Source organism: Carettochelys insculpta, chromosome 1 (genome assembly GCF_033958435.1).
Source record: "Carettochelys insculpta isolate YL-2023 chromosome 1, ASM3395843v1, whole genome shotgun sequence".
In the NCBI taxonomy this organism is placed as follows: domain Eukaryota; kingdom Metazoa; phylum Chordata; order Testudines; family Carettochelyidae; genus Carettochelys; species Carettochelys insculpta.
The window spans coordinates 310,360,273-310,383,333 of NC_134137.1; the positions used below are offsets into that span (position 1 = coordinate 310,360,273).

Sequence of the window (23,061 nt, forward strand, 5' to 3'; positions counted from 1 at the left end):
CATTTTGATTTGGTTCCACACAAGTGTTTTGTTTTTAAACTGCAGAGATCATGATTAATTTCATTTGACATATTTTCCCCTATTTGTTTTAAAAGTTCCTATCCTGAAGTTCTAATTTTTCATATTATGTGTTCTGAAACTTTAAAACTATGCTCACTGGTGATTTAAAATATATATTTAAATTAGATATAATGCGTTAAAAAGTGTCATGTGGGGCTTTGTCTGGGTCTTTTTTAGCGGGGTGAGATAGGAGTGGGGTGTGGGCGGGATGGGAATCAGGGAAGTGACAAAATGTACACAAGGACTGTGCAAGTGTAGTAGGAAATAGATAAATTCACATGATCAAAAACCAGAAATTTTGTGTTAGTAAATGTAATTGACCTTACAGATACTATAATTTGACTTCTTCACTATTAAATTAGAATAATCAGCAATTAATTTCAAATGGAATGTTATGTCATCTGTAGGATTTTTCAGTTTGAAGATTTCTGGTAATGATTGGCTGGAAACAACCCTGCGGAACAAAATTTGGCTTAGAGTTTTGCCGCTTAAGCCTGTTTCCAAAGTTTTAGATCTCAACACATAAATTTGTCTGTGAAGTTTATTAAAATGAATGTCTGTTACTTGGTGTAATTCCAGTGCATTTTATTAAGAGAATGCATTTCTAGCTGACTCCTCTCTTCTATCTTACCTTCCCTACTCTTCAGGGTATGAGAAAAACTGTGGGAGTTGCACATAACAGAAGAAAGTCTGTGTAAGTGAGAGGCCAGCTCTGTTCTCATCCTTGTGCTTTCTCTACACACAAGTATTTTAGTTATCACAAGCTCTTGATACATTTTCAGAACCTACAAAAACTGTATTCAGCTAACTGAAAACTAAATAACTGAAAGACATTCTGATATGGTACCAAGAATGTTTTTCTTGTCCTTTTTTTTCTTTCTCCAGGAAGAAACCTTTATCATTTGGATCCGAAATGTTTTATTGACCTTTGTGTGGTAGGCAGTGTGAAGAATTTGCCCCAGAATTCCCATTTAGCTTTGCATCTTTAATGACCATAAGTCCAAACCTGAAGGCAATGTGAGTTTTCCCACTAACTTAAGATTTGCAGAACTGGACAGAGATACCAAACCATGTGGAAAGAACCACACTAAGTGCTCTGGAGAAACTGGAACAAGGTCTACGTAAGATAGTGGTGATTAACTGTCAATAACTCTAAAGACTAACACCCAGAAACAGGAGAGAAACAGGAGATGCAAAATGAGGGGACCTCACCAAGTAGCAGCACCTATTGCATCAAGTGAAGCTTATTTTTATCTTGTCTTCTAACTGTCCCAACATTACTGTAGTTTCAGCTGGGAAGGTGGGGAAATGACATTGGAATGAGAACTGGGACATCAAAAAAGACAATGGACCATGGAAAAGGCTTAGATTCACTTGGGGAGGCTTCATTCAGCTATTTCAAAATAGAGTGTCTCCACACATTACAGCCTATTTTGAAATAGATGCACTATGATTTATTTTGAAATAAGCTCTATGCTCCATGTACACAGTCCCTATTGCGAAATACCTATTTCAAAACAGGCATCTTCTATTTCAAAATTATCTCAAAATAGTGGTTGCATTGTGTAGCTGCTTGCATAGTTATTTCGAAATAGCAGCTCTCCACTATTACAGAGCAAAATTCATGTTTATAGCTCAAAATAACAATTTAATACTTAAATTTTAACATAAAGTAGTAGCCCATATTAACCAACCTGAATATTTATAGGTCACTTCACATTTTTGGGCAATCTAGTTATTAAATATCTCTTATAAAGCTTAAATTTAGACATTGCATCTTGAAATAATTCATTGCAAAGAGGACAAGGTCTTGCAATAAATCAATAAAACTTACAGAACTACCAAACTGGAGAGGTTTCCAAAAGCGTAGTCTGGTATGTGATGTATTTTGTTCAGTGCCAAAGTCATTGCTTGAAGTGCTGATAAACTCCTAAAGGCTTGCACAGGAATTTCTGTCAAAAAGTTGTCATCCAGCCACAAGTGTCTAAGTGAAACCAAACCACTGAAGCAGTTGGGTGGCACGTAGCTGATGTGGTTGGCATCCAAGCGTCTGAAAAACCCAGAAATTTGAAACACTGACTCTGAGAAAAATGTAATGAATTGACACAGTAGAGCAAAAAGTATATTGACAAGTACACTAAACTTGAAATGGGAGGGTGTGAAGGGAAAGGATCATTGCCTCACTGTTGGAGATAACCATATTCCTTCTTCTACTTGACGTTTTGGTCCTTGAGGCCCCATACCAGGATCAACATTCTTCTAGTCAAATCCAAACCAGACTCTCTTTAGTACCATGAGTGTGACTCCTTTACGGACTGAAGGGGTCACTTTTGAATGATGTAGGACACTAATGAGTTTATTTCCCCTTCTAGCTCCAAGCCCCCTTAAAGTGTTAAAAACAAGGTACGAAAGTTATTGAGAAAGACCAATTATTTTTATGTTTCTGGATCATCAAGGGATTGCTTCTATGTTATAGCAAGAAGCGTTTGCCTAGCCACAGCTTTCAATAGTCTGAAAAGTAATTTATTTCTGACCAATTGTATATTTTATATTTTGCATATGGTACATTTATATTGATTGTTCCCGCACTTCTAACTGAGACTGAAGCTAATGTGTCATCTGCAGGGCAGAGACACCTTTCTTTTATTTTGCACCAGCATTACAGGTGAGCTGGTTTCATCTATAAGAAAAGTGAAAGTAGCCTGTTTGCTGCAAAATTGAGAGAGGGAGAACAACTGCACAATAAACTACAGGTTGAGCCTCTCTCATCTGGCACCCTCAACCAGTGCCAGACGAGAGAATTTGCCGGAAGACAGGCGGTCAATATTTTTTGGCACATTACCAAAACTTCCACTGCTTACTGGGCTCTTAGAACACATTTGGGGGTAAATTAGAGCTAAATAACAGCACAGAACACTGAGAGCCAGGACTAGTGGCTGTAAACAAACATTATGGGACCCTGGGAAACTTGGCCACATCCAGGACAAGTGGTCACTCTGCTAACTAAAATCATGCTGGATTACAGAGTTTGCTGGATGAGAGAGTTCCAGATTGGAGAGGTTCAACCTGTGTTTGTTTTTCTCTGGAATCTATGGCCTCATTGTGATTTCACACATGTGTAAATCAGGAATAAGCAATGTATGTTCAAGGGCGTAAACACAGCTGAGATAAAAATCAGGCCCTGGTTTAAAATCAGTGATTTAAAATGATCTTTATTTAGTGTACTTGGTAAAGCACATTTGAAAGAACATATCAATTTTCTGAAACATCAGGGAACATATGTCTCCATATCCAAACTCTTCCATGCTTCTAATCCACCCTAGTGACTTTGCACCCCTGTTTGAACTGAAAAAGTAATTATTTAGCACTTTTGTTCAGGCTGCCAGTTTACAGGATGTTATTAAAAGGACACTGTAGTGAATTTGCAAAAGCAGTTTTGAAAAAATTACAGAACAAACAGATGCCCCTGAGCGTAAGGAGATAATTCTTCACAACCTCAACTGGATCCATTTGAGAGAAGGGGAATGAAAATGTGGAAGGCATACTAATCTTTCTATTTAAAGCTATTTCCATTCTTTCTCGCAATCCACACTACTTCTACTTACTGCATGATAACCAATAATGAATTCTAAGGCTCCGTGCCAAATTGGCAAACAGCTGAGACAAGGTCAGTAGGAACAAATTTATAAAGTACAATTAAATTTTCACCACAATAATTGGCATGGCAAGCAGCAGAGACAGAGCTTCCAGAATAACTCAAGGGTCTGTCAAGAACGGATGAGGTTGGAAATGTTTAGAAATACTCACGCTGTACCTCCCCCCAGTCCCCAGGCAACAACATACTTTGCCTATGTTTTTAAATAAGGTATAATTTGAGTGAATAGATTATGTTTCTTTGTGTTTGGTTAGAAGTAAATTTCTTGTCTGCGTGATGTCAGTATGTAAACTAAGGAGTTCTAGCTGCACTAGTTTGACAGTTACACTGATTAAAGACTGGAGGCTTTATACAATTTAAATGTATTACAGTATTGCAGTCCACATCTTGTCTCACGTGGGGTCTTTGGCTGCCGCTCCAACTCATGGGTTGACTCCAAAAGAGCTACATGCAAAAGGGCTACAGGACAAGGCAAGTTGTTTTAGGCAGAGAAGTTTTTAGGTGCAGTCAGTAGTTTGAGATGATACAAAAACTATGGGTGAAATCCTGGCTATGTTGAAATTAATAATAATATTTCATTGATTTCAGAGGGATCAGGATTTCATCAGTCATGTATTTTACAGAAAATTTAGAACCTGAGTTAACTGAAACCATAAATTCCCAAATTTTAATGTTGTCATTTCCTCTATCTGTGTGCATGCAGTCATATTTAACTGTGATTCAAAGATATGTGAATTACTATTACAATATACCTTTATGGGGATGTAAGAAGCTGCCATCTTTTGTACTATACAGTATGTAATGTAGTTGCAGGGCTTACAAGTGCTCTTCAAATGTATTGCAACACATTTTTCTTATCTACTTTTTTTTAAATCCTGTGTATCATTTTCCTACTTGCAGATAATAAAATATTAGTGGTTGTTTATGGCATAATATACATAATCTTATACTAATGCAGAAAACATTGAACAAAATTATTTCAGCCAATTTTTTACTTGTGTTGATCAAAGTTTTGGCACTTTCAAAACTAAACCAATTAACTCACAAACATTGCTTTACTTACACTTTAAAATATATAGTTAAATGTAAGTATAGGCAGCCTAAAAGTTCTATTATATTTCAAAGAAGCCAATTCAGGGATACAAAAATTACTTGATCTCTTCTGAAAGGCAGCCTATAAAATGACATACAGCATGATACTTATCATGAGCCTGTGAATGCTTAAAGTATGCAGAATGCAATCCACCACAGTTGTCTGTAACATACCATGTATGCTCTAGTCATATGTTTTGAAGCTCATGAAAAGATACTATTCATGCAGAATTCTAAAAGTAGACAAAACAAAGTGGCTGAATCCCATATTTAAGAATAAAAGAAACTAGGGACAGCCATAGAAATGAATGGCGTGGTTCACAAGTTGCAGGACTACTGTTTCAGGCTGCAGTCGTATCACTGGGGTATCCTCATTCAGCTGCGAACAACACATCGGGATGAGAGGGCTACCTCAGACTTCTCAGAGCCTCCCATTCTGTGGAGCTGCCCTTTCCCTCCATGGTCCCTGTTTAAAGGACTGCACTAAATGCTCTACGGTCCATGTGTGTGGATGAATTTTCTTGGAAGTTTGCTATGCTCTGTGGGAGGGCAGAGTTAGTGTAGTAAACCATATTTGGATTCACCTGAGTCAGGGTTCTGGGGATATAAGCTGTGGGAAAAATAGCTGTTTTGTACAATTTGTAGGTGGGCTATTTTTGCACCGAGTTTGAGAGAAAACCATTGCTGTGATTCAGGTCAACATAATCAGTCAGTCAGTTAGTCAGTCAGTCAATTTTTACCCCAAGTACTGCATGGCATTCACTAATTCTTTGGGGGACCCAAACTGAATGTTATTTAAGAAATAACCCTTCTTTCACTAGCACAAATATAGGGCCTGTAAGGATCACCATGCCTCAGAGAGGGTTTCTGTGCAGTTGCTTTATGCTTGCCTGGGTAGTTTGAAGGGATATGCCAAAGAAACTGCTTCTGGTGAACATCCTACTACTGACATGTCTAGTCTGAGCTTTTTACACCTGTGCAATAAATAAGTCAGGTTTCTTGCTTCAAGTCATGCCTGTTATAATAGAGCATGCCTTTATTTTGTGGTGAGGCTCCTGTGTGCAGAATAGTCAGCTGCTGGTTGAATGAAAATTTTGGTTATATTTGGTGGTAAGGTGATGGAGACAGAGGACGTTGTGCTGTGAGGGATGGGGGGTAGAGATGGGGGACTAGGAAAGGAGGCAGAAAATTAGGATGGGTGGTAGACAAACCTGGGGGGAGTTGTTGGATGAGAAAATCTGTATTTTACTAGCCTGTGGGGGAAGCAAGTGACTACTTCCTGATCTCAGGGAAGGTCAGTATGGTGTTCCCAGTGACACACAGCAGAGTGGTTTACAATTCACAGCATGGGTGTCTTGGTCACTGAGGGGAAAAGAAATCTGTGTGCCACCAGGATTGCAATTGTAGGGACTGTGTGTGATTCTTGGATCACAAAGTTGCAGAAAGGTGTGGCAGAGCAAGCAGATAAATCATGACATGGGGATTGCTGATTACAGATTGCTTTGGGAGAAGACAGGGGGCCCGTGTTGGCATCGGAGTGTGCCCATTCTGCAGCATCTAACCAGGGACTTCATTGGGTAGGATCTGCCAGGCATTAGGCCTGATGTTCAGCTCATACAGTGTACAAGGGCAGATTTGGACTACTGCACATGTTTGTGTCTAGGAGCAGTGATAATTTTCTCATCTTTGGCTGAGTGTCTGAAGAATTGCTACAGAGACAATATGAAAACTATTAATGCGTGTTGGAAGAACATAAGTTGGGCACTTGGAAGATTCATGGATTATCACAAAATGTGTGCCGGATGGCACAGAAACATTATAAGCTGTTCTCAGGGGTACAACTATTGGACAAAGCTCAGAAGAGCTCTCTCTCAAGCACAAAGCTGTCATTACCGTGAAATAGAAACCTTGTCTGTGATTTTCCTTATTGGCTGTGGAACAAACTCCACCCTCCAACTCTTCTGAAACATGACCAGGAATGCCATGCCACTGGAGCACAGTGGTCCTTCACACCAGGCATTGTACGTGAGTTAGGTTATATGAGAAGGGATGTGTGCAAATCCCCCATGGGGCATAGAAAGAGGGAGGGAGGAGACTGTCTCCAGTTGACATGCAAGTAGCTTAATCACAACCCCATGCAACTGTGAGAGCTGCCAGTTATGGCCGCAGGGACCCACAGTGGCAAACAACCAAGGAGGCAAAGCCTACTACAGAGAGTACACAGAGAAAGAAAAGGAGGCAGAAAGGCCTGGGAGAGCATAGGCGTGACAGACTTGTAATAGGCTGACTCCAAAAAAACAAAATAAAATGAACCAAAACAGCCAAGTGATTGCCAGCCCAGTAAGTCACTGACTGATAGACTTAATTGACAGACAGGGCCCAGGAACTGACCTGACTGAAAGCAAACTAAAGGTTCGGGGGGGTTAGTTAGGAAATGCTGACACCCACTCAAGACATGGCAGAAAGAGATGGTGACACGGGGGGGAGCTTATTGAGAACAATTATTTTGTATGCTGGAGGAGTGAAGACACTGGGGAGATGCATTCCTTGCTTGTGGAGGGGAGGTCTGGGTTGAGCAGATTGGAGGGGAACACGCTGAATAGGACAGAGGCATGTCTGTGGGCCCCTATCAAAGCAGGGCTTGTAGACCCAGCTAGGGTGTGTGTGTGTAGGGGGGCTGGCTGGCTGGTGGTGCCAACTGTGGAACATGATATGTACCACCAGGGCTGTCCTTGGGTGTTATGGGGCCCTACCCAGTACTATTAAGTTGGTGTCCCTATTGCTGATGGCAGCTGGGTGATGGGGATAATTTTTTAGAGATGATTTTATAATATTCAGCAATACACTAATGAAATATTTTAAACTAACATCCTATAGACTAACAAAGTAAATTCAGAAACCAACAGTGTATGCCTGGTGTTGTTACATGCTTGTTAACTGGCTTCATTACCACTGGAAAGGCTCTTGCACAGATTTGGTGTTCTGCTAATAGCTCTGACAGGCCTCTTCACCACTTTAAGTTAACTAGATCCTCCACTGAGGAAGCAGAGCCACAGAACAGGAATAGGAAGAGGTGAGTGGTTGGACATTGAGACGCAGGGTTGTCCCAAATTTTCTGGTGTCCTAAGCAGCTGTATATTTTGCATCTGGGTAAGAATGGTCCTACGTAACACTCCATAAATAATTCCTAATTCTGATCAGCAATGTATCCTTTCCTGTTTAAAAAACAAACAAACAAACAAACAAACAAAACATCCCCCTCCCGAACCCCATACTATTTGCACATTAATGCAAGGTTAAGGCTGATTGACGGTATGTTTTTCTTTTGCAGAATGAAGAGGCAAGCAAAGTTCTAACTTCTGAAAACTGCGAAATGTACAGCTGAGATTGTGCACCCAAACTTAAGGCTGTCCTCTGTCAGCAAAGCTGTCTTATTACACTCAGTTAAAATGCATGCCTTTACTCTGCCCACCCCACCACAGCTGAAATCTATGAGCAATTCACTTCCTTTTATAAACATTCACTCTGAGCTGTGGAATTCTGTATACAGTAAACACTTTCATATCTGGCATGCCCGGGACTGGGAGGTTGCCAGATATTCAAATATTCTAGAAAATAGAGAGATACACCTAGCAATGCGTAACACTAAAGAAAAACAAAATCAGATATTAAGAAACAAACAAAATTGTATTCAGAGTACTTTATTTACCACAACAGCAGTATTGTACACTGTAAACTTACACTGTATTTGCTGCATTTATTTGCATTTGCTTTCACTGTACTGTACTTGTGGGAAACATAACTAAAATGTACTTATGGCTAAAATGCTGGTTATTTGAGAATTCCAGATGATAGAATGCTGGATATGAAAGAGTTCACTGTAATACTATTAAGGTTGCCCACTCCACCTTCTCTCTGTTTCCCTTGCCACAAGAGCAGATGGCTATAAACTGGCCAGTAATAAGTTTAGGCTTGAAATTAGATGAAGGTTTCTAACCAGAGATGTGAAAATTTGCCACAGTCTTCCAAGAGAGCATGGTATGATGCTGATACTGTCTACAATGGCACGTGGCTGATCTGCAACTGCTAGCAGCAAATCTCTGGAGATGGGACACTAGAGGTAGGTCTACAGAGCAATGTTATTTAGAAAAAAAAGTTGTTTCAAAATAACTTTGCTAGCATCTACACAATGCAGCCACTATTTTGAAATAGCAGTTGGCTTATTTCAAAACAGGTAAACTGTATTCCATGAGGAATGGCATCTGTTTTGAAACAGCTATTTTGAAACAGCGGCTATGTAGACAGAGAATATAGCCTATTTTGGAATAAGCCATAGTGTGCCCAATGGCTCTATTTCAAAATAGGCTCTGTTGTGTGCAGACACGTTATTTAGAAATACCTGAGGACTATTTCTAAATGCATTTTTTGCGTAGCAGCGTTATTTTGAAATAAACTCTTCTGAAAGATCTCTTCTGGAATAGCTTATTTTGAAAAACGCTGCTCGTAGACATACACTAGCTGGGGAGGGATCTGTGTTGTTACAATTTTTTGCCTGGGTCTACTTTTGTTTAGTTCTATTACAAACCCTTCCATGAAGACTCTCTCTCTTTTTATGTAACAGAGAGGAAGCCGTGCTACTAGTCTATACACTATCAAAACAAAAAGCAGTCAAGTAGCACTCTAAAGACTAGCAAAATAGTTTATTAGGTGAGCTTTTGTGGGACATACCCACTTCTGAAGATTGCATTGCATTCTGAAGAAGTGGGTATGTCCCACGAAAGCTCACCTAATAAACTATTTTGCTATTCTTTAAAGTGCTACTTGACTGCTTTCTCTTTTTATGTGTATGTCCAGCACTACCATCCTGGAAGCCTGATCTTAGCTGGGGTCTCTGGACATTAAACAAGCGTAACAACAAATAATTTGGAAGTATATGTAGAGAGTGTATGCTAGATGTATATATATGAATACATGTATATCTGCATCTAGGTGTGGGAGTCATTTTCAACAATTTTAATTATATGGGTATCTGGACAGATGCACTTCTGTGATTTTGTGCTCTGGATTTGTATTTGGGCTTCAGGAGTGGGCTTTTAATGGACCCATTCAGTTCTGATAATGTGTTCCTAATTTCACAAATGAAATTATAACTACTTTGGTGAACAAAAAACATGTCTATGTGGCCCCAGAGCCTAGAGCTGCTGCTGGCAGTGCTATGCTAACGAGGTTTCTAGAAATTGCAAATGGTTTCTCATTTGCATACTTACATGGCTAATTAGCATAGCCACACAAGATTTCGCTCTTAGCAGAGGGGGCTGCCAGCAGTCCAGAGGCTGTGTGGACGTGCCCCTGCTGGCTAAACCCCCCTGACTTCAGGGATAAACGACTGGTGATAGAGGGGGCCTGAGCCAGCAGAGGTATGTCAACATGGCCTTGTCACTGCCAGCAATCCCCTCTGCTGACAGAGAAATCTTGTGCGGCTATGCTAATGAGCCATGTGAGTACGCAAATGGGAAACTATTTGCAATTTCTAGAAACCTCATTAGCATAGTGCAGCAGCGTTATGCTCTGGGCCTGCGTAGATGTGCCCAATCCGTCTTTGTAAGGCTTAGTCCTCAAAAGACTGGGATCCAACCTGAGGGAAACAAAACGGATGGAGCTACATTTTCTCAAGAATCTGTTGATTTTTGGCTAATTTTTTTCATTTTTCCATTTGGAAGAATACAAAATTGAATTGACATTTCTAAACAAAATTTCATTTATTTTTCATTTTAAAATGACAGTTCAAACCTCTCTGAAATTTTTCCATCTATGCTTCAATTTTTTGTTCCAATTCTCTTTATGGGAACTAATTCTGAAATGTCAAAAACAATTTTTTGGGGGTGGGGGAGATGAAAATTCCATTTCTTATTCAACTTTAGCCACTAAAAATATTCCAGAAAAATTCCACTCAAACCTTTATGTGACATCAAATCACACAATCATGTATCCTGTATATGATGAAAGACTAATAAAATTTATTTTAGAAATGCTTGGGGTAAATTTAAAAGAAATCTTATTGGTACTATTTTCACAGATTGACTTTACAGAATGACTTAAAATGATAAATTCAGGAGAGAAAAAGTTAGTTCCCATACTAAACAGAAAAATCTTTTTTTGTCTTGATCCTCTTCCCACTGAAGACAACAGGAAAAGCTCCTGAGGTTTGTCTATACTAGCCCCCTTCTTCAAGGGAGGCATGGTAATCAGCCTGAGCAAGGAATAGCAATGAGGTGTTGTGCTGCATATGCAGGACCTCATTAGGCTAATTTTTACCACGCGAACGTCGAAGTTAGCAACTTCGCAGAGCTGGCACAGCGTGTAGCCGTGGGCACTTTGAAGTACCCATGCAACTTCAAAGTGCCCTTACTCCCAAAATGCCCGTGACTACACAGCTTGCTGGCACTTCAAAGTTGCTAACTTCAATGTTTGCGCGGTGAGAATTAGCCTAATAAGGTGCTGTATATGCAGCGCAGCACCTCATTGCTATTCCCTGCTCAGGCTGATTACCATGCCCCCTTCGAAGAAGGGGACTAGTGTAGATAAACCCCTGTTGAATTTAGGGGAGCAGTTAAGAGCAAATTTTATTTTCTAGGATTTTGTATTTTGTAAATATCTTGTGATGCCCTCAAAAGATTTCTTTTCAAGTAGAGCATAGCATTTAGGAGAGACTCAGAGAGGTAGCCATGATTGTCTGTAGCTCCACAAATAGCAAGCAGTCCCTTACCTCTTTAAAGACTACATAAATATAAATTTGCCAGTCTTTAAGGTGCGACAGGACTGCTTGTTATTTGGGAGAAATGAACCTTTGCGAAGTATGTGATCCATGTTACTGGGTATGCATTTCTTTGCTTGTTAATGTCATTTATGAATAGTGAGCTAAGGGCAGGAAAGTACTGACTAATATATCACCGATTTTTGGCTATGTCCATATTGGCTGAGCAACAGTAAAGTTACTTATTAACAATGGTGTACAAGCATGAGAATAAACAGAGTGTAAAGTTTCATCAAAGTTTCAGTACTTTGTATATACAGTGTTAAAACAATGAAAATTTAATAATGGCAAAAAGTTTCTTCATCTTCTTGTAAATAACAACATTCATATAAAGGTAGTTGGGAAATTCTTTAATTGCATTGTAAACTCTTGTGCTGTTTTTTGCATTAACATTTGTAGAAACTGATTTTTTTTCAATTCAGATAGCTACAGGTATGTCCATTTCTTGGTGGGAAGTCAAATACCTTAAATTAACTGTGCCTTAAAATGTCATAAAAGGTGATGGGGGAGTAGTATTTGAGAAAGAAAGAGACTATTAATCCTGAGAAATAAATTTAGGGAGAGGGAGCTGAAAGCAGTTGTTATATTTAATTGTGACCATTACATAAATTCACTTCCACATTTACAAACCTCTGGGGGCACTAGAACAGGTATGCTCATTCAGCTCTGTTGCACATCTTCTTGACATCAAGGTACAGGGCTAGACTTAGGGGCTACGTCTACACGTGAAGCCTACATCAAAGTAGCCTATTTCGATGTGGCGACATCGAAATAGGCTATTTCGATGAATAACGTCTACACGTCCTCCAGGGCTGCCAACGTCAATGTTCAACATCGACGTTGTGCAGCACCACATCGAAATAGGCGCAGCGAGGGAACGTCTACACGCCACAGTAGCACACATCGAAATAAGGGTGCCAGGCACAGCTGCAGACAGGGTCACAGGGCGGACTCAACAGCCAGCCGCTCCCTTAAAGGGCCCCTCCCAGACACACTTGCACTAAACAGCACAAGATACACAGAGCCGACAATGAGTTGCAGACCCTGTGCATGCAGCATGGATCCCCTGCTGCAGCAGCAGCAGCCAGAAGCCCTGGGCTAAGGGCTGCTGCACACGGTGACCATAGAGCCCCACACGGGCTGGAGAGACAGCGTCTCTCAACCCCCCAGCTGATGGCTGCCATGGAGGACCCCACAATTTCGACGTTGCGGGACGCGGATCGTCTACACGGTCCCTACTTCGACGTTGAACGTCGAAGTAGGGCGCTATTCCGATCCCCTCATGAGGTTAGGGACTTCGACGTCTCGCCGCCTAACGTCGAAGTTAACTTCGAAATAGCGCCCGACGCGTGTAGCCACGACGGGCGCTATTTCGAAGTTAGTGCCGCTACTTCGAAGTAGCGTGCACGTGTAGACACAGCTAGGGTATCAGAGTTATGAGCAGTAGGCAAAAAACTAAGAGCACCAGCTGATGATCTGTTCTAAAGACACCCCAGGGGCTATGTCTACACTAGAGAGTTTTGTAGATAAAACTGTGGTTTTGTTGACAAAACTTGTGGATCATCTACACACAAAATGTGTTTTGTCAACAGAAACTGTCAACAAAAAAGCCATGTAGACGGGCCGGGAGGCCCTTTTATCCATCCAGCGGATCAAAAGATTGATCCACTTCTATGTGTAGACACAATCTGTTGACAAGTTTTGTCTGAACATCTCTTCCAACAATAACTTCTGTAGGGACATGCTTCTAGCGTAGATGTAGCCATGATGAATAAGGCAAGGTAGAGAGCCCTGCAGTGATACTGGCAAATACTCTGGACAAATATATTAGTCCTGGCAAATCAAGTGATAATGTTAGTTACATTTAGCTATGATACTTAAAGAAAGATTTTCTTTTCTTCAGTGTAACTAACAGGAATGAATGGCAATCTTATTGCTAGGCTTACTATTTCACATTTCCCCTCACCTTGTACTTCAGGTGAAAATTACAATACGCTTAAGGCACAATTCTGTAGAATTCACAAGTGGTTCCATTATGACTCGGCACTTCCCAAATGAAAGGTGTCTGATTCCTTCCTTCAAATCTTCACATGATACAGGAACAACCTGAGTTTCACATAGTCATTAGGCTCAAACTTAGGCAGCTGATGCCTTTTAGGAATTGTTGAACTAGCACATCCTCATAGATGACAATGGGGCTAGAGTTCCCCCTAAAATTGAAGAGGATTTTAATATCCTGGTTTTAAAGACAGTTTCATGTTTAGCTTTACTAAAATAACACATGCATTCTTTATTTGTGTCAAATGACAGGTTAACAGGCTCATATGTTTGTCCCCAGATTTTTGTTGTTTAAAGTGACATAAAGCATTTTCATACGTATTTTAGTATTTTCATCTGTGCAAACTCTTTTGTGTTGCTATACCAAATCTTATTTTCTAAGATTTGCATATTTTAAATATCTTGTGATGCTTGCAAAAGATTTTTTTAAAATACAGCACAGCATTTGAGAGAGTTGAACCTCAGCGAAGTATGTGACTATTTCTAACTCAAATTTCAAAAGAACTAAGGTTGCTTCCAACAAATATGAAGCCAAGTAACACAGCAAAGCTGTGACTCAGAGCTGAATTTAAATCACCACAAAACTACAGGAAAACCTATATGCTGGTTTGGGATACCATTATTTAGATCCTGATCCTGTAGCTGCTCTCCTGGGACACCCTCCTATACCTCAGTGGAACCTCACTGAAGCACTGGACTCCGCCTCAGGAAGCAGTTGTTTTTCCGCTAAAGTCAGTCAGAATCAGTTAAAGAATTAATTCCTACAGTTTGTAAGTGACATTGACTGTATATTTTTAACCATCTCACTAAATAAAAGTATATGGTAAATGAAGGATACAGTGCCATAAACAGTAAAGAAGACCGGCAGAAGCCAACAGAGGCAGTTCACAGTAGAAATAGCAACGAATGCCAGAAACATCAGAAACTGATGCATGGAAGAAACTGATTCTCCAATATATCCCATTCAACTCTGGAGATTAAAACATATACCACAAGAGTGTTTCCCAAATGGTATACTGTAGAACCGCGGGCTTCCATAAAGTGAAAACAAGCATTCTGTCAGAAAATTCCATTATAACAGCTGACTCCTCTGAGGCTCCCCGCCCTGCCGCCGCTGAAACAGTAAAATTAAATTTAATTGGCTTAATAGCTGGCAGGGTGGCGGGAGGAAGCCACAGAAAGCCCCGGTGAATTTATTTCCATTCTTTCAGCAGTGGCAGGGCAGGGAACCACAGAGAGCCCCTCACTCACCCCGCTACTGGAGCGGCCTCACCCCTCCGGTGGGCATGGCTCAGCTCACCTCCCGCCAACAGAACACCTCCACACCAATCTGCCTTCCACGGGGTGCACATGGCCACCCAGAATAGGCTCCCTAGCCAGTACCGCGGATGGGTTAGCCCCGGGGACCAGTTTGAGGCTGAGGTGGATTAATCCTGGGGATGGGGGGTGTGTTTGGGGCTGAGACAGGTTACGCCTGGGGATGGGAAGGCGAGCTTGTGGGATGGGTGGTAAAGTTTGGAGATAGAGGGACAGATCTGTGGGCTGAGGTGGGTAAAGCCTGGAGATGGAGGGCAGATTTAGGGGCTGAGGGAGGTGGAGCCTGGGAATGGGGTTCTGCAGAATTCTTTTGAGTTTAAAAGGGTTCCATGGCCCAATAAAATCAGGAAACACTGCACCAGAGGATGGAGGATAAGACTGTCTTATAATATATATTTTTATGCACAAATCAAATAATCACTACTAAACGGGTGCTATGAATGAGCAGGGAAAAGTCGCCACTTTTTGTATTCAGAAAGTGAACTTATCATTGCCATCTACATCTATCATTGATCAGCTACGCCTCCGCTAAGGCAGCAATAGAAGTAGCTTGGCTACCCGCTCCTGAACACAATAATCTTTTTTACGGTTAAAAACCAAAAAGGATGAGAAAGTTGGCACCAACATTCAGCAGTTCACAACTACTCTGAAGTCTGGGTTAATGAGGCTTATACAAATCATGCCAGACTATACACTTAAACATAAATGCTAAGCCTGGCTACCCCAAAGAAAACTTTGCTTTGGTAAAAGGTTTCTAAGAGCTTTTAACCTTTTAATTACACATTTGATAGGACTTCTGTTACTTCAAGGGTTTGCAGAAGTAATTCCTATTGTAAATCACAAATCAAAGCAAGTCCCCTTATGAATAGAAAATTACTATGTTGTATGAAACAAGAAACTGAATCTCTGCTGCACACCTTTATCTGTCAGGCACAACCCAGTTGGAACAAACAAAAGAATCATGGTTTTCTTTTCCTCAAAGAGCTCACTTTTGCCAATGATCTTCTTTCAGCTGATAGTAGCTTTTCTATACTTGCCCTTATCACTCTATCTTCTGTCTGCTACGCAGCTGTTTAAAGTTCCTATTGGCCTCTGTCATTCTTTTTTTTATTTTAATTCTGTCACCAGATACCAGTCTTTTACACAGACAACATAACCCTCTGGGTTTCTTCTTCAACTTCTTCCTCTCCACCTCAGGGAAAGACATTCTCAATAAAGAATGAGAGATACTTTGATTTTATTTAGAAACTGTGCTGAATACTCCACAGTCTCTCTTAAAGCAACAAAAAGACCTTGTTTGCTTACCTTATGTTTTAGATGAGAATATCAATAGAATAATGAGATTTAGTAAGGGTTTTTTTTATATTTAAAAGGGGGAAAATCAAATGGGTAAAATTTTGTTGAGCAGCTGTCACATGACATTTCTTCTGATGTTGAATTGAAGAATATGGTATTGTAGCTGAAAATGAACTCAAACGGAGCTGGAAAAAAGGTGACGAAATATACTATCTGATAACATCATCTTATAATCTAGCTATGTTATCACCATATTATAGTGTAGTATATCAAGTATACTTACAGAGACTGAAGACTGCGCAAGTTCTGGAGTGCTTCAGTGGGAACCTGCTTTAACTCATTGTTCTGCAGCATTCTGCATTAATGTCCAGAAATCATGTAAGAAAAGAAATGATTTTACTTTTAAGACTTTAGAGGAAATTTTGCTCTCTTGCACTCATGAAACTCCAGAAATGGGACTGTGTGGACATTATGGGGAACAGATTTTAACTGCATCAAAATAAGATGTAATTTACACAAATGGGTAAAAATTATTAATCCATTTTTAAAACTCACATTTTTCATCTTTCATTAGTGGACTTGTCTTCTCAAGGAGAGCAAATACCTGCAGCATGAACTAACTGTATTAACAGAAGCATGTTAACTGTTGGATTTTTGAAACCATCTGAGGCAGTTTAGAGTACAAATACCCCTGGCTTTCAGTGGGAGTTGTGTTCCTAACACTTTACAGGTGCTTATGAACATGGCTTCTTCCAAAACTCAAGTCCTTTTGCATTTGCAAACATTCAAGGGCAAAATTTCAAAGGCAAAATTGCAAAAATTCAAATTTCCTGTGATTCTTAGTCAAGAAAACAGACATTACAGCTAATTGGAATTTTTCTCAGTAAAGACTTTAAAATTTGGTCAACAGAGAGTTTTGCCTGAGTAAAAATTATAGAATGTGGCCCGGTGAGATTAGTTTTTCTCAAGTCTATAGAGGCAGTTCCTCCTTGTTGCACAAAAAGGGGCAGACCTGAAAAATAATCCATTTTATATCTGTCACACTCTTCTGCTGCCTTCTTTAATGGGGCTCAAACAAACTTTTCATTTTTTGATGAAACATTGGGGCGTAGGAGAAGAACAGATGACTTCCAGAAAAGCCCAAGAAGTGCTAAAGCTAGAGGCCTACGCTTGGATAAACTCCTAATGTGCAACAGGGCTTTGCCTGAATAAAAATGGAAGACTCTACTGTGCTGTTCAGACTCAGCCAGTCACTCATGGACAGAGTGGAGTGAAGTGTAACCACCTGAAGAGGGTGCCACTCTCCTCTACATCCAGCCAGAAGCTGAGCTGCAAACTGAAGAAAGGTTAGTGGGGGTTTGGCCCTGGTCTGTCTTAGTTGCCGTTAGGGGAGATAAATCTGACAGGAGCACTATCCACTGGCAGTCTCAGAGCTCCATGAGCCAAACATTGCTGTTGCGCCAGCTTCTGAGTGAATTAGGGGAGTGAGAGTTCTTTTTACTTTCTCCCCACTTACATGTCTTGCAGTGGCTGAGCTCAGTCTTAAAGGGAATAGGATCTCTGTACATGACTTATACTGAATAGGAGGCTGGCATTCTATTCAACAAAGGCAAAATTTTGTTATCCTCACCTAGGAAAACTTCCCTGAAGTCAAGTCAATTCAATGAGTGGGATTTGGCCCATAATTCTACTTTTACAACGTTCATTATGTGCAGTATTATACTTCTCAAATGCACACGTTTTTAATCAAAAGTGAGCATAAGAAAGGCAGAGAATATCCTTTAACTATTTTTACAGACCCAATCTTATCCCGCACTATTTATATCCATGAGGATACAAGCTTTAGATATGATTTAGAAGCTGTATGTAAATCATACCTTGTTTTTCATAATTAATGTACCCAGCTTTCCCCCAAAAGTGAAAAGAAAATAATCCTCGGTTTTAGCAAACCATTAAAAAAACCTCTGAAGCTTTTAGAGTTGAATTCAGATCTTTTGTGGATAAAGAAACTGTTTAGTGGACAATTTTTGTCTTTGACATGGTATAGTGACATTTAAGTGATGAGCAAGTTGTTTTGACCCATTTGTGCTTAGGACATTTCCTGTATAATACAGCAAAAAATGTATGTATTAATATGTATCTTCATTCCATCTCAATGGCTCACCATAAACTGATCAAAATATGCAATTTACTTGATCATATCTTTTCATGTTAATTAGTTCCCTGGAGCATTTAGGAAATCAGAAATATATCAAACAACACACAGTTTACTTACAGCACTTTAAGACTGAAAAGGCCGGCAAATGCTCCCTTGGGAATGCATGTCAAGCCATTTCCTGCAAGACGTCTGCAGGGTTTAAAAAAAAAAAAAAGAGTAAATACATTTCTCTTCATGTGGAATTAATTTGGTTGTTAAAAAGCAACATGAGTATGTTTGAACCACTGATGCCAAAGGCAGTTGTTTAGGAGCCTTGTTTTGTCATCATTAATATACTGTTTAAAAAAATGTTCTGTAACTGTGCGGCCAATTTACTGGCAGCTGGGCCGCAGAGGCAAATGCACTTTCACTATAAATCCAGTTTATGGTTTACACTGCACATCTAATTGTTCATACTGTTCTTTTTAACGAGTAAACAATGTTTAACACTGAAATATAAATAGACTGACTACCAGTGGTATTATGGAGCATTCTGGCTTGTATTTTTAGAAATGGGCATGCCTAATTTGTATATTCATTTTAATGCAATTGTGCACACACTAACAGCACATGCATACATTAATGACCATGACTCATTTACCTTGACCACACATTAAGTAAGGAGACACATCTTTTCCCCTGGCACGCATTTGTAAAAATTTGGCCTTTGGTATAACTACTAAATTTTCTTACAAATCGTTCCATTTCTACAGCACCTTTCTTTTGGGAGGTGGAACAGGGCAATTGTCTTGCAAACTCAAATAAATAAACATCACAAACATATTTGTGAGGTCTGCCAGTTTTCCAAAAGGAGACACATTCCCCAGGAATCATGTAAAGAAAGACATCTCATATGTGATGTGACACAATGGAATCAATTGTTCATATATCATCATCACCATCAACAACCACCATGTGCTCAGCATCTGTTGGTGTCCGATACCTCTCTCACTATATCCTTCTGTCTTTCCTTGTCCAGTGTGGAGTGACTCAGTTTCTGTGGACTAGCTTTGCACCAATCTACTATATCATCTACCTGTTCTCTGCGGCGTCTGCATCTCCTATTCGAAACATCAACTATGCTGAATACCAGGATCTTGATTTTCTGTTCGTCATTCATTCTGCAAATATGCTCAAATAGCTGGAACTTCTGTTGTATAACCTTCTGCAGCAGGTTCTCTTTTGGCTGTCTCTTCCTATGTAATTCCTCATTGGTAACTTCCTCCATCCATCCTGTTCTCAGGATCTTTCCATAACAACTCCTCTCGAATGCCAATATCCTTCTCTTCAAATCTTCTGTTATCACCCATGTCTCACATCCATACAACATGCTGCTGCATATATGTTTTCAAGACTCTCAGCTTCATTCCTAAGCACATCACTTCGCTTTTTCCAGATCTTAGACATCACCTTCAGACTCACTCTTGCTTTCACTATTCTAGTTGCTATTTCCTTCTTACAGTTTAGATCAGGCGTGTCCAACCCACGGCCCGCGGGCCACATGCGGCCCTGGACAGCTAGTAATGCGGCCCCACAAGATCGTAAACTTTTAACATTATTATGTGATTTATATACATTAACTATATTATATATTTTATATGCAGCCCAAGACAATTCCTCTTCACTCAATGTGGCCCAGGCAAGCCAAAAGGTTGGACACCCATGGTTTAGATCATGTTATGTTGCTCCTCAGATATGTGAACTTCAATAGTTCAATCCCATCTACACTGATCTTCCTTCCTATTTCCTTACCTGCAAATACCATTGTTTTTGTTTTATCAATGTTCATAATCAGTCCTTACCACTTCCCTTTCTTGTTTAGCACCTGCACCATTTTCGCCAGCTTCTCCTCATCTTCCTCAATGATAAGTATATCATTCGCGAACCTCAACTTAATTCTTTTCCTGTGCACAGATATGTTTATATATGGGATTTGATTATCTCATATTTTAAATATATTTATGCTTGAGAGGTAAAAAGTACAGATGGGCAACTGAGCCTTAAGATAGGCTAAGTATCTTGTGTAATATCACTGAGTTTGGTGCAGGGATTTGAAAACAGCTCTTCACAGACTCATGCTGGAGTCTTTATCCACTGAACCACTCTTCTCCTCTCTGGGATTGGTAAAAGAGAACACAGTAGCAAGGCCTTTCACCAAGATTGCACTAAAACTGCATACCAAAGACTTCTATCCAAATACGCTCTACTGAGGTTCATATTTTGTATGTGAAGTGGAATATTCCCTGAAGGAAACCTTTAACTGGAAACTCTTACATGTTTAACAGCTTCTGAATAAAGACTCCGGTTGTTCATAGGAGGGAGGGGACCGTGTGTGAAAGATGGACCATGCCTCATTCATTGGAACACTATGCAGCTTTACAGTTTTGTTTCAGTTGGTGGTACATATTTTTCTAATGTCAGATTCTCATTAGATCTTTCTGTGGTGAATTGTACATTTAGTGTAATGAACAAAATGATTGAGACTATAATTCTGTTGTATGTACATTCTGTGCCTTTTGAAAGGAAAGTAATGGTGAGTTTAATTGCTTTTTGGACTGTATTTGAGTGATAAAACCTTAGTCTAATTAGAATCAACTCAAAGTTTGGGGTTCTTTTGATTTTTTTTCAGAATTCTCTCTAGGAGAAAATGTACAGAGTAATTTGTCATTTTTCATACAAGCAAAGACTTCACAGCCAGTGGGAAGAATATTTAAGTCTTACTTTCTAGACCAAAGAACCTCAGCCTCGTAATTTCTGCATCAGAACATGACTTTTAGAAAAAGTATCTAGCTTTAAAAAAACAGCAAGGGAGAGAGAATTTATAACATCCTTAGGTAAATTTTTAACTGTCCCCACCATTATTTACCATTCTACTAATTTGTGAGCTGTCTGCAAACTTTACCAGCAATTATTTTATATTTTCTTCCAGATTGTTGTTACAGATGTAGAAAATCATTGGGTCAAGAACAGAGTCCTTCAGGAGCCCACTAGAAAGACTGCATGAGGATTCCCAATTTAGTATTACTTTTTGACATTTATCAGTTTTAAATGCATGTGATAAGGGACAGATTGATTATGTATAGTGCTAATTTTTTATCAGAATGTAAGATGGGACCAACAGAAGTCTTAAGTACCTTATGTCAGTTACTTTTATCAAGCAAACCTCTGATCACACCAAAATACATTGTATCAAGATTGTTGGGAAAAACATACTTTTCATAAAAAAGATGTTGATAGGAATTGATTATATTGTCATCTTCTAATTATTTACCGATTGTGTCCTATAGCAGACTTTCTATGATTTTGCCTGGGATTGATGTCAAGGTAACTCATTTACAGTTTCCCAGGCCACCCCATTTATCCTCTTTAAATATTTGCAAAGCATGAGCTTCTTCCCAGTCCTTCGGAATTTTTCCTGTGTTCCAAGATTTGTTTAAAATCAACAATACTAGTTCAGGAGATCCTTGGAGAATTCTTTTACGACTCTTGGGTGCCAGTTATCTGGTCAGTTCTGCAGGTCACTCTGCAAATTTGATTGCTCTATTCTTGACACTTTTAAAAATGCCAAGGATATTGGATTTATTCTTCTCACGTTGTTCATGTGGCCTATGTTTAAATTTGAACTATGTTTTTGAGTGGTGCATGCATGCTTTGCAATTGTCACCTTATAAAAAGCATATTGACTGCATTCACATACTTAGGGTATGTTTTCTTAGGCAGTCCAGAATGAACTTCTATGTGAAGTTACAGTATTTTGTATGCTTCAGCACTGAAGCCAGTAAATGCATTGCTTTCGGGATTTTGTTTTCCATTGTACGAAATTATACAAGGGAAGCTCAGTTTCAGTTGTACTTGGGATGGACTTTGACTAATGATTTGAGGCTGGGTGGGTAAATACCTCCCTCCCCTACAAAGCTGAGGATGGATGGATTGTCTGACTCTATAGCAGTGCATTTCTGAAAGGAGGGATGAATGAATTTGTTTATAGCCCTTATATAACCAAACATCTGGCCTGTGTTCCTATTATATGTTTTAAATTTAAATTTCAAAAAAGTTGATTTTTTGCTTCCCCAGTTCCAAGATTTGTTGTTTCACAAATCTCAACATTAAACAAAAAGACTAAAATGTATGACTTCTCCATAATAAAAAGGCAATTAAAAGGGTTACAGAATTATTTCATTTGTTTATTTGTGAAGGTTATTGATTTCAAATTCATTTCAGCCTTACAAATGAAGAACCAGTACTGCAATAACTTTAGCTTCTGGGGCATAATTTTACTTGCATGAGTAGTCTCAATGGGGCTATTCACATAATTAACCTTATCTATTGCCTTAAATTTTTGTAGGCACCTGGGTTAAGTTGGTACAGTGAAGGTATACCTATATTCCTGCCCAAAGTAGAAATGCCCACACCAGCAAGGCTAAGCACAGCAGTGTAGATGTGGTGGCGTGGGCTACACTGAAGACAGTACAAGCTCACCGGGGACCTACTCGTATTACTGGAACTTGTGTGTTGACTGTGCACTGCTATTTTTAGCCATGCTAGTGCAGGTATGGCTACTCAAACTCAGAG

The 23,061-nt window shown here is 39.6% G+C and overlaps 1 protein-coding gene across 1 annotated transcript in view; it reads right to left on the bottom strand.

Moving 5' to 3' along the window:
- LGR5 (leucine rich repeat containing G protein-coupled receptor 5) overlaps positions 1-23,061 on the bottom strand; it is a 120,846-nt gene that overhangs the window by 35,910 nt on the left and 61,875 nt on the right. The window contains exons 3-5 of the mRNA XM_074984036.1: positions 18,568-18,639; positions 16,576-16,647; positions 1,895-2,110 (exon numbers count right to left, since the gene is read on the bottom strand). Of these exons, the coding sequence (XP_074840137.1) occupies positions 1,895-2,110; positions 16,576-16,647; positions 18,568-18,639 (360 nt within the window). The remainder of the gene's footprint in view (positions 1-1,894; positions 2,111-16,575; positions 16,648-18,567; positions 18,640-23,061) is intronic.